The 13046-nt window shown below is 33.7% G+C and overlaps 2 protein-coding genes across 3 annotated transcripts in view; one reads left to right on the top strand and one right to left on the bottom strand.

The window, feature by feature from the left end:
- Positions 1–9683, bottom strand: part of LOC117334428 (AT-rich interactive domain-containing protein 3A-like) — a 65159-nt gene extending 55476 nt beyond the window's left edge. For both annotated transcript variants that reach the window (XM_033894050.1, XM_033894049.1), the window contains exons 1-3: positions 9516–9683; positions 8273–8770; positions 2137–2209 (exon numbers count right to left, since the gene is read on the bottom strand). In XM_033894050.1, coding sequence (XP_033749941.1) covers positions 2137–2209; positions 8273–8770; positions 9516–9551 — 607 coding nt within the window. In that variant the 5' untranslated portion in view covers positions 9552–9683. The remainder of the gene's footprint in view (positions 1–2136; positions 2210–8272; positions 8771–9515) is intronic.
- Positions 9684–9942: 259 nt separating this feature from the next.
- The window catches only part of LOC117334625 (U3 small nucleolar RNA-associated protein 15 homolog), a 105452-nt gene continuing 102348 nt past the window's right edge, over positions 9943–13046 (top strand). The window contains exons 1-2 of the mRNA XM_033894339.1: positions 9943–10045; positions 11353–11445. Coding sequence (XP_033750230.1) covers positions 9953–10045; positions 11353–11445 — 186 coding nt within the window. The 5' untranslated portion in view covers positions 9943–9952. The remainder of the gene's footprint in view (positions 10046–11352; positions 11446–13046) is intronic.

The raw sequence follows: 13046 nt of genomic DNA on the forward strand, positions 1-13046 counted from the left end.
AACTGCATGGGAACTCACAGGGACCAAAATTTCTAGACAGACTTTGAGACCAGTGGCTGGTCAATGTAATCTACATAGTATTTCAGCAATTTGAAGCCATTTAAATAATTATTTGATATTAGATTTTATTTTTTAAATAATCATTTAATATTAAATTTTATTTCAAAATCAATCTATGTATTGGCTATTTAATATTAAATTTTATTTCAAAATCAATCTATGTATTGGCTAAGGTCAGAGGGCACTGATTTATTTAGTACATTATCTTAAGAAGAACAAGAGTATGGTTAGACATTATAAATGTAGGAAATTTGACAGAAACCTGATCAGTATGTTGCTATACAATATTTTTATCTCGGTGAATCTATCAAATTTATTTATACATTATTTTGAAATGCCAACACACTGACTCAACTTAAATTGTCCAATATTTCATCTCGATGATTGGGGGTTACAGTATAATGATAAATATATTTGCACTGCGTGTACATGTATGGGTCAGAGATTTGTCCCTGCGGGTGCTGCCCCCTGTCTGATACTATTGTTCCCAGTCCCAAATGTTCCTCAGGTTGGAGCTACATGTAACCCCCTATTGTCAGGGTCGGTGGGAGGACCGACCTTCCATTACCGGTCAGTTGGGGACAAATCATCTGTGATGTATAGGGACAACTGGGTGGTATACGGTATATAAATTAGGGCAGTGATGGGTATATACTTGCTACCCTGTTCACACCCCATGTCACGATCGCATGACACACCGGAGTCTCTTCTGCTAACTCCGCAAATCAACCCCCCAAGCATCTTATCAACTCCAGCTATCAGGGGCCCCTACCTCTTCCCCTAAAACTTAATTTGTTGGGGCTCATAATGGCTAAAAAGCCAACTAGTTTACGAACATTGAGGAGCACAGAAAACGTATCAAATGGAGGGTAATTGTTGGCTGCGAGTGATATCTGTTGAAGTTAATCAGACATGAGGATCGCTCTGATACGTCTCACAACAATTATTGATTAATACTTTTCATGATTCGCAGCAATCAGACACAGTTCTTAGCCTAGCCCCTTGAAAATGGCCACATTTATTTCCTCCTATGGTAGCATTAGGAAGCAAAGAATGATAGGCGTTAGGAGGTAAAACCTAGCCTACCTCCGGGCATTACATACGCTCTCCTATATAATTACTTAAATACCAAATGATTTCCTTAATAAGCTGTCTTGTATAAGGTTTTCATGCAATCTAACAGATGTGTTCAACAATAGAACTTTAAATTTCTTAAATACTATTATCCATTGGGGAGTTAAATAGCGGACATGCTTGATTTACTGCAAAAGGAAACGAACAAAGTTGTTTCCATTTCCAATGTAAACACTGACTTTAATGCAGGAATAGCAAGGCAAACCATTAATACTATCATCGGATGAGTGCAAAATTTTTTAATTTCTTTTGAAATCGAAGAATAATTTTATATTATTTAAGTCCTTGGAACATGTATAATTAACAAGAAAAAAATCATGCTACACATCCGTGATATGGTCGCGGAATCTTTCAGAGATAGCTCAATTCTTCTTTATCATGGCTGATTAACCATGTTCCATTAGGTCAAACAAAATGATATGTCATCACAATCCAGATTTATATTTTAATATTTAAACATACTTAATTGCCAAAATTTTTATTGCAAAACATTTTGATTCACGTTTATGAATAAATCACATTAAATTGTCAAACATAATTTGTGCTATTAACAAAATTGATTCAAATGTGGAAGTTACGAAAATATGGTTAATATGTCTGTTCCTTGAGCTTATATACACGGAAAAACTTCCATTGTGTGCAGACGTCTTCTGAGTTTGTTGGTTCGTTTAACAAGTTTTTAATAGTAACATTAAAATAAAATATCTGATATTATTGACAATATTCCTGAATAAAACAACAATTTGATTTGATACTTAAAATAATTTGTCAGACAAGCTATCATTCACTCGAGAAGAAAATCCTTTGATTTTTTGTATTCAGATATAATTGAAAAATGAAATATAGTTGATGACATTATGTTTGAAATGTACTAGTGTCAATATGTTGTTTATTTGAAGTATTTACCAAGAGTTTAAAACAAACATATAGTTAAAAACTCACCCCTTTTCTGCATAAACTGAAACAGGTCATCTAAAAATTCTTTCCTCTTCGGATCTTCACTTAATTCATAAAGCTGAAAAATAAAATGTTTCATATGTTATAACATTAATTTTACAAATCTGATAATAACTCTCGGTTTAATTTAATTAAGCATATTTGTGTAAAGTCTGGGTACTGGATTTTGACACAAATATGTATGTAAGTCTACTGGATTATAACATTAAACATTTGTGTAAGTCTAGGTACTGGGTTATGACATCAAACATTTGTGTAAGTCTAGATACTGGATTATGACATTAGATATTTGTGTAGGTCTAGATACTGGGTTATGACATCAAATATTTGTGTAAGTCTAGGTACTGGATTATGACATTAGATATTTGTTAAGTCTATATACTGGATTATGACATTAGATATTTGTGTAAGTCTAGATACTGGATTATGACATTAGATATTTGTTAAGTCTAGATACTGGATTATGACATTAGATATTTGTGTAAGTCTAGATACTGGATTATGACATTAGATATTTTTGTAAGACTGGTTTTAACTCAGTTCCCAAGTATTGAACAAAGTTTAAGATAATGTTGAATATCATTAGCATTTAAATCAAGCGATTACACCAGTTATTATGAAAACCAATGTACTATTCTATTGTCAAGTTACATCAGTGAATTTTGAAGATATGTTTAACAATCATATTTTACTGTCATAAGATTAATACAGAAATAATTCTGAGTGTATAAAATTTAGAATAAAATAATATTTCTAGTTTAAAATGCATTTATAAGGGAATATATCACTGACAAGAAAATGTTTTTAAAAACTACAAGCTATGCAGATTTTCTGCCTTGGAACCAATATTTGACTTTTGGATAGCAAGTTTACTTAGCACAAATTATCAAAGTTCTTATTGCTGTGGTAAAGAGGAGTTTTGGTTGGGCCAAACCAATACTTCCAGTTAAATGGGGTATTTGAGTTATCAGATTTTGAGATTACAAAGTTCAACTGTATCTAAAATGTGAAATTTAAATGTAGATGTTATTTTTTTTGTTCTAACACATCATCTCATAGTCATCTTATGAAACTAATGAGCATCTATCGATGTTTATTATATATTTAACAGAAGATAATTTTAAACATTGTTTTCATGTTTATTAATTTTAGATAAAATTTTATGGCTGTCCATTTAAAGGCTTTATCTGATTTTCTGAATCTCAAGTTTTTTTTCTGAATTCAAAATCTATGATTTGATCTCTCCATGTTCCTAAGTGCCTCACATTGTTAAAAACTGTAACAGATTATTTAAAATGCTAATTATCATAATGTTAACTTACAATATTGACAGCAACATATATAAAAATGTTACTAAAAATATAAGATGTTACAAAAATACAGATTGAAGCAGTTACAGAATGCAGATTTTAACATTGTTTCAGACTAAAACAATACAGATTAAAACAATGTTACAAAAATATAAAAATGTTACTAAATGCAAATTAAAATAATGTTAATAAAAATTACAAAAATGTTACAAAAGCAAATTTTAACAATGTTACCAAATAGAGATTAATATGTTATAGATTATATATCTTAACACTTTCAGAATACAGATTTTAACATTATTGCAAATTAAAAAAACTTGCCTGTTACCCTGGTCTGCATTTTTATTTTTTATATAGAATGAGACTCGAAATTACTATATTTATTCTCTCATATTAAGTCTAAATTTTTTTTTCTACTTGGTTTTCAACAGAAAAATAAATGGGTCTGAAGAAACAGTAAAATATACTGTTTGTGTTTTAAAGCACACAGTAAAACTATTTTATAATTGTCTATGAAGAAATTTCATGTCTTTGATGAATACATTCATTTTAATTTTTTTCTTACTAATAACTATATCAAAATACAATGTCATAGCATTAACTGTCTGAAATAAAACACCTATTGTAAGCACAAGTGCCTACAAACATAAATTCTTTTAAAAATCTTTCATTTATATAAGCATAATACTATTAAATTCAACACAATTTAGAGGTTGAATGTTCCATTTCTGATGTATAATACTTCAATTTGAATAGACAGCTCCAATTATTCTACAATTTAAAATCAAAATGGCACCATTGAATTTTTTCAAAAATTACAATTCCATAAGGTCAGCATATCAATCTTGTTTTGAAAGGGGAATTTGTAACTACGAATTAAACAACCCCATCGCTTTAATTTCCCAAGAAATCCTGTCACAGTCGGATATAAAAAATATTAAATAAAATTCTCCCCAAGAACAAGTAATCGGGCTACAAGATTGATAGATATCACAGTATTTATCACCTCATAAAGGTTTCTTCAGATCTGACACTGGAGGTTCCCCGTATCTGACACCGTTATCACTTTAACCCTTATCAAACAGTATCAAATTATCATCAAACTATCGGTCAATTTAGGATTCCTGGGCAGAGGAAAATTACGGGGAAGGTAAGGCCATCCTTCACCAAGACAGGGCTAGCGTGTTGTGGGATCTGAAGGCTTTCTCCGATTGTGTTCGGTTATTTTTGAAAACCCAAAGAAAATCTTTATTTGAAATTTATTAATATGAATAATGGTGTATGTTTCTTTTGAGAAAAAATGTGATTAATTATTTTATTTCCTTTTTAGCTAAAATTCTTGCTTCATAAAACGGACTTATTACCTGTATCATATCTATTACAATTCAACCAATTTCCTGTTAATTTTAGTTTCGAATATTAATTTTGAATCGTGTTAACTTTGTAAAAAAAAAGGCAAAGTATTTCAATAGTTTCAATAGAAATATGTAACCTTGATAATTATTTTAAAATTGTACTTTCATTTTCTGTGTTAAATCTCCGTGCATTTTGTTAGCGCACCGCGGTCACGTGACGACAGGTATCGATGTGGAATTGCCACCTCTTGATCTCCGTGCCTCAGACGTAAACAAAGCCGACATGGTTTGAAATCAGACCCAACACCCCTCCGTGTTCCGGGATCCAACCCTCGAATACAAACAAACACGAAATCTGACAGATTCCGCTCACGTGCTTCCGCAAAGCATGACGAAGCGCGTGAAAAAATAAGTCAACTTTTTTGTCTCTTCACACAAAAGATTTCCGACATATAATTCGTCTGCTTGTAGCTTACATACATTTACATGCGATTTTCATACAATTGACAAAGCCCATAATCGTATAACGACAGATTTAAATTTGATTTGATTCAAAATAATGTAAACCCGACACATTTTCTCATTTATCTTAAAACATGTTTAATCAGCTCATTTAATCCGCCAGCAAGAGTTTGAAGGTGTTTTAAAATTATGCGGTTGAACTATTTTTGGGAGCTGCATCGTATGCACTGAAGAAAGTAAAATTTAATAGTTCTCTTTTCATTAATCGGAGAGCTTTGAATTAAACTGCAACCAAATTGTCTAAAGATGAGAGACGCCAAAACATCCATGCGTGAAGCTGTGAACGACACAGGCTGGAGAATCGATAGGATGGAAATAACTAGTTTCTGTATTTTATATCAAACCTCAGACTAATTTATAAATAAGTATCCTTAATTTGAGTCTCTTTCTTTTGATAAGAAAATTGTCAAAAATTCTTAAGAAAATCGGAAGTGAATATAAACCCTAGCCACTTTGTCGGACGCTCTCGGGTTGATAAATCAGGGGAGGTTTAATTAGTCAATTTCATGCCTCCTCTAATGGCAGTGGGTCTGGTGTCCCCCAGGGCAAATATACACCGCGGGCACGCGCGTTCGTCTGGCACTACAACACCTCCACACATTTCCCTCTCAATGTTCACATCCACTTTTTTTCGAGCAATAATTTGAAAATGCAGTGGCTTAAATTGACATCCTAACAAGTATCGTAATATACATATATATGTGTGTGTAGGTGTGTGTATGTGTGTGTAAGGGTGCGTATGTGTGTGATATCAGGTTTACATAATCATAATAAATAAATGCTTATTCAAAAAGAATTTTCGGTAAAATCAATAAAGTAATTCGATAATTTCAAAAAGATAACATATCGAAAAATATTTTATTTTATTCTAATTGAAGTTTAGATTTTTCTGTCTCCGAACTATGGTTATTTACATAACTCTCTCTGTATATAAACAAGCTATTAAATACAATCTATTTCTAGTTTATATCTAATGATTTTTACACATTTCCTTAATTTCTATCGTATAACTATTAATAAGCCATATTAAGACTTGAATAGAAAAATTGTATTCTAGTGTAGTTTTTGTTTGACAAATCTATAACTTTTTAAATTGATACTTGTATTAAAGTCAACAGACATACAAAGGAGCAAATTATTAGGACAAATTCTCTGTAATATGGATGTTTAATATGCCGCCCCCAGCCTCAGCACCCGACGACAAGTCCCGTACGACACTACAAGATTTTAATTTGGCCACCTTCCCTTTAAAGTGGGAAATGGGCCATATGTTAAGATCTTCGGTCCCACCGGCAAATTACAATTGTCCTTTCATTTGTAGCCATTACACGGGACAAAATATTATTTAATGCATAATTAATAGATCGAATTAGATTGTATAGATGAGGTCTGGGGTATTGATCAATTTCGATATTTTGATATGGGATTGTATACCAGGGCGCTGTACTTTAGCTCCATACAAATAGTACCATCACAGTACGGTTACAGGAGAGTGCGGTCAATCTCATGAAACTTGTATTTATATATATTTCTATTACAAAAATACCATAAAATGCATTATCCCTTTGTGACCAATATAAAGCTATGTTATGGCTTTTAATCATTTATATGGTTCTGCGATTTTGTTTACCATTTGTTATCACGGAATCCAATTGAGCTCGGTTGATACAAGGAAAGCCAGTCTCTTTATTTCGTGAAATATTAATTAATATGGGCATATAAACAGAGTGTATTGCATGCTAACGTGGCCGGCCATAGGGCGGGTAAGACCAAAAACAATTAAATGCATCATGGCTTCGGCAATAGGCCTTACGGCTGGTTATGCCATCCCGTATATTCTACAGACAACCCGATATATCATGTATCGAATATAAAATTATCTAATGTCGGAATGACATAGTAATATTTCTCATATATGTTGAATTGTCTTCTCCGAGAAAAAGTATTAACAAAAAACATGTTAGAATTCCCCTGGGAAAAACTCAACTTCTTATAGCATGTATTCCGTGATAAAGGTGTCAGTGTAAATAAGTAAAATACAAAACCGAGGTCGGAGCATTGTTACTTCCATTCTGAAGACATGGATGATTAAGGATAGCCAATTTTACAGCGCCATTAATATACTAATTCATATCGGTAATAAAGGAACTAAACTCGAGATTTACTTTAAGTTTAAAAGAAAAAAAATTCTGTATAAAATGCGAATAGATTTGAATTACCTTTCTTTTCGATCACTTGAATAATTTAATTAAATCGGATCCATTGTTTCAAATTCGCCATAACTAACTGAAGACAGTTTGTACTATGGCAGTAGGAATCGTCACCATTACATCTTAATAACCGACTGGGAATAATGAACAGGAACCAGATCCTTAGATTCATGTATATCTTAATACATTTTTTCTGTTTTATTTTTTTTATCAGACTAAAGGATCAATTCCCATTTTTTCCAAATATATGAGCATAGCGTTTATAAGAAACTGTATTAATGTAATTGGAAATCGTGACGAGTGAAAATTTTATTTTGACATACAGTTAGATAGATAATAATCGAATACCCTGATTTTGCTTAGTTTAATTTGTTAGGTTAATTAATCCACAAAGCAATATACGATTTTGTTTGCTTGTTTTTATTTTTTTTCTGATGAAGTAATATTTATATTAAAAAGGGCAAAAAATTATTTTATAACAGTTTTGAATACATATAATATAAGATTTTAAAAGCAAGATCTTAAGCATTTCAAAAAGATATTTCACAGCGAAAATTTTTTTAGTGTTGTAATAAAGGATCACACATGAAAAGACTTAAAATAAACCGATTTAGCATAAAAATTATTTCATGAAGTTTTAATAAAATATAAACGTCAATGTTTATTTAGAATATATAAACCTCCTTTTTAAAGTTATTAATGTGAATTTAATTCAATTAATTACCTGTTTAAATTGTTCCTCGAATGTCCAGTGATGAGTGGGCCCGTCCCCCGTGGGGCTGATGGAGGTAGGGCTCTGGGGGGAGTGAGAATTTCTGTGGTAGCGTTCGGCCAAGAAAGCACTATGAGATAAAATGTCCAGACGGGGGGACTCGGACAGGGAGAGTCCCTCCCTGTGGGCACGGAATTCCTCGGAGTGAGGGAGATGTTTGTTCATTCTTAAGTCCTGGCCCCTTTCCTGTTCCAACTGTTGAATCCTTTCCGCGTGCATCCTAAGTTCCTTGGCCCTTAATTCCTCATGTCTCCTCACAATAGCCTCCTCATGGGCCCTTTTTAATTCCCTTTCAATCTCTTCTCTTTCCTCTCTTTCTTGTCGTTTTAACTTCTCGTAAAGTTCCCTATCGGCGGGGTCCATTTTTTCGGAATGACCTCCTCCTTCCCCGTTTTCACTGACGTTGTCCGATTCCATCTCGGATATGTTTAATTCCTCGTTGGGCGATGACTGAAACAACATGACAATAATCGGATTGTTAAGCTGTGCACCTCTTAGCTCGGGTTTCATGTATTTTGTAAGTAATAAAGTATGTTGAGTAAAGACACACGCAGATAATTAATGCTAACACGGTGCCCCTATTTGTCGAGAGGTAAACAAAGTCTGGTAGTGTTAGTACATGAAAGAACGTTTTAGGGTTATTTTGACAACAATTTTCTGATTTTCGCAAAAGAATAAATACGAGCTAATTGATAAGTGTAGACAGACAAAGAAATAGATAACAGGACATTAAAGCCGGCTTAAGGAAACAATAGAATATTTCATATTTATATAAAAAGCAAAAGATAAAAAAGAGGAGAAGATAAACTGAAAGTAAGGGTAAATTACTAAATAAACAAAATTAATCCCCCAAGTGTGAAAATTAATTAGTATCTTTATGTTATAAAAGCAAATATATTACTACTGTTTCCTGAACACCAAAATCTTTCATAAAAATATTTGAATTAATGAAAGTATAAAAAGACTATAATATTAAAAAGATAATAAAAATGAATATCTGTAAATAAATAAATGAATAAAAAAATAAAAAGTCAAATAATTTACTTTAAGATTATACTTTGTAAATTAAAGACATATGACCTGTGTTAATAGTGTATACAAAGATCAGCATGCTCGTATCCTAAAGTTGTATTAAAGTAGCTGTGTAGTGTGTATAAGAAGAGAGAGTTATAATATATATAGTGTATATACTCACCACACTGCCATCCACACTGTTTTCTCCATTCGACATTTCTTAGCCGTGCAAAATTACCGGAGAGTAGGCAAGTCTTTATTCACCAAAATTGATCTAACCAACTTAAGATTCGTACACTTTATCAATGAATATAATCCTATCCCCGTCATCCGAACAAATTAATTTATGCGCCGGTAGCACGTGATTGGGGAAAAAGAAACACAGAACCTTTTGACCTATGACCTTTCAACTTTTAGTTACAGATGAATAAACATACTCTCCAAGTTCATGAATATTCATTGTTTTGACCAAATTATCAATACTCGCGATATTTTGCAGATATATGTAATTGAAAGCGTAAAGTGTATTGGAAATATTATCATTTTGTAGATATATGCAACAACCATGCGGCAAACTATTGATGATAACTCTATTTTAGATTCGAGACTATTCACAAAATGGCGGCCTCCTTCAAGAAAACCGTGATAAAATCAACACCACGTGTTGGCGAAAATGTCACCTCCGACACGAATTACTGGAAAAATTTAGAGGTGTGTTGAATGGATATATTTAGCTGTGACATCTCCGGTTTAAACTGTCCGGTGATTTATCCCTCTCGACTTCCATATACTGGTTTGTTTATGCAGACAAAACACGTGCTGATTCTATACACATTCGCGATTAGATGTAAACAAACGAGTTGTTTCTCTTATTTCAGAGGCAATGTTGTAGTTTTACTGACCACATTCCGTATTAAATTTCAATGACACGTGTAGAGTTCACACTGATGACGGGTTTTTCCTTGCTGTCAACTATTTCACCTGCTTTTCTGATGTGATGTCCATGTCAACATACACATTCAAGTTGTCCAAATGTTAAAACCCCCTTACAGACACACTTGTAACTAACGCCTTGCAGTACCGTCATCTACACCGACTGTCTGATGGCTAGTCCTCAAGTTTAAGTTAATTCTGACTAATTGGATAAAGAATAATCAAGATGAAGCCTGTATAATTTTGCCCCAAAGATCCCCCTTTTATTTAATGAACACAACACAAGCTTCATCAAATGCTTGCTTCCAGCAACAGTTTAGCACCTCCATGATATTGGTTGTGTGATAAATTGGTGATTGCTGGTTTATAAATGTTGATCAAGTACTTCGTAAAAATCCATTATCGATTCGTAAAAAAGATCTTATGTTTTTATGAGGCCAGCAAAAGTGTGTTTGTATATTGTTTTGGCAATTAGAAATATAAAAGTTTAATTCAAATCGCATTAACTACATATTTATGATGAATGTGCATAAAGACCATGCAAATTAAAGCCATGCAACATGATATGAGATCATTTTCATATGTAACATTGACTAACCGATTACATAATTGATTATTAATAATGATTTTCCAATCTCATTCCAAAAAACTAGTTAGCATGTAACATTGCCCTTAAGCTTGTATAACCAGAATTTTAGCCTGGCTGATTCAAATACACAAACAATCGCATTTAAAAATGCTGTCATAAACAATTAAAACATGAAGAGCGGCACTGTGCGTCACATTCAGAGGGGAGACCTATATAGCTACAGGGGAGACAACCCTTGTCTAAATGGTTTAATCTGACACAGAGCGTGTCAATCCTAAATGATCTATATATATTTGTTTTAAGTAATACAGTTATAAATAAGCTATATCTATATACACAAAGTATTATGATTAAATAATACCTTTTTCATAGAATAACAAGAGTCACTTGATCCAGTCAAATTTGAGGGTACCTACAGGGAGACAATTCTTTTGTGAGAATGGCTCAGTTAGACACACCATGGTCCAGATATAATAATTGTGTTTGTCTTTTACAGGTACCTGTGACGAAAAAGGAGTTTGGTGCCATCACACACATAGAGTTCAGTCCTTCTGAACCACACAGTTTCGCCGTAACAAATTCAACCAGAGTAAGTAAGCTTAAGACTACCCTCAAGTTCTGCGCACATGTCCTTAACACAAAAATCTGCTTGTGGAAAGATTCACCATCACAGATTTATATCTATCCAATGCATGCCGTTGTACCTGTCCAAGTTTGATATTTAGCCCACCATCATCAGATGGTGGGCTATTCAAATCGCCCTGCGTCCGTGGTCCGTCGTCCGTCCGTCCCTCCGTCCGTCCGTCCGTCCCTCCGTCCGTAAACAATTCTTGTTATCGCTATTTCTCAGAAAGTACTGAATGGATCTTTCTGAAATTTCAGATGTAGGTTCCCCTTGGTGCCTAGTTATGCATATTGCATTTTGAGACCAATCGGAAAACAACATGGCCGACAGGCAGCCATCTTGGATTTTGACAATTGAAGTTTGTTATCGCTATTTCTGAGAAAGTACTGAAGGGATCGTTCTCAAATTTCATATGAAGGTTCCCCTTGGTGCCTAGTTATGCATATTGCGTTTTGAGACCAATCGGTAAACAACATGGCCGACAGGCAGCCATCTTGGATTTTGACAATTGAAGTTTGTTATCGCTATTTCTGAGAAAGTACTGAAGGGATCTTTCTCAAATTTCATATGAAGGTTCCCCTTGGTGCCTAGTTATGCATATTGCGTTTTGAGACTAATCCGAAAACAACATGGCCGATAGGCAGCCATCTTGGATTTTGACAATTGAAGTTTGTTATCGCTATTTCTGAGAAAGTACTGAAGGGATCTTTCTCAAATTGCACATGTAGGTTCCCCTTGGTGCCTAGTTATGCATATTGCGTTTTGAGACTAATCCGAAAACAACATGGCCGATAGGCAGCCATCTTGGATTTTGACAATTGAAGTTTGTTATCGCTATTTCTGAGAAAGTACTGAAGGGATCGTTCTCAAATTTCATATGAAGGTTCCCCTTGGTGCCTAGTTATGCATATTGCGTTTTGAGACCAATCGGTAAACAACATGGCCGACAGGCAGCCATCTTGGATTTTGACAATTGAAGTTTGTTATCACTATTTCTGAGAAAGTACTGAAGGGATCCTTCTGAAATTTCATATGAAGGTTCCCCTTGGTGCCTAGTTATGCATATTGCGTTTTGAGACTAATCCGAAAACAACATGGCCGATAGGCAGCCATCTTGGATTTTGACAATTGAAGTTTGTTATCGCTATTTCTGAGAAAGTACTGAAGGGATCTTTCTCAAATTTCACATGTAGGTTCCCCTTGGTGCCTAGTTATGCATATTGCGTTTTGAGACTCATCCGAAAACAACATGGCCGATAGGCAGCCATCTTGGATTTTGACAATTGAAGTTTGTTATCGCTATTTCTGAGAAAGTACTGAAGGGATCTTTCTCAAATTTCACATGTAGGTTCCCCTTGGTGCCTAGTTATGCATATTGCGATTTGAGACCAATCTGAAAACAACATGGCCGACAGGCAGCCATCTTGGATTTTGACAATTGAAGTTTGTTATCACTATTTCTGAGAAAGTACTGAATGGATCTTTCTGAAATTGCAGATGTAGGTTTTCCTTGGTGCCTAGTTATGCATATTGCGTTTTGAGACCAATCCGAAAACAACATGGCC

Source organism: Pecten maximus, chromosome 9 (assembly GCF_902652985.1).
Source record: "Pecten maximus chromosome 9, xPecMax1.1, whole genome shotgun sequence".
Classification (NCBI taxonomy): Eukaryota; Metazoa; Mollusca; class Bivalvia; order Pectinida; family Pectinidae; genus Pecten; species Pecten maximus.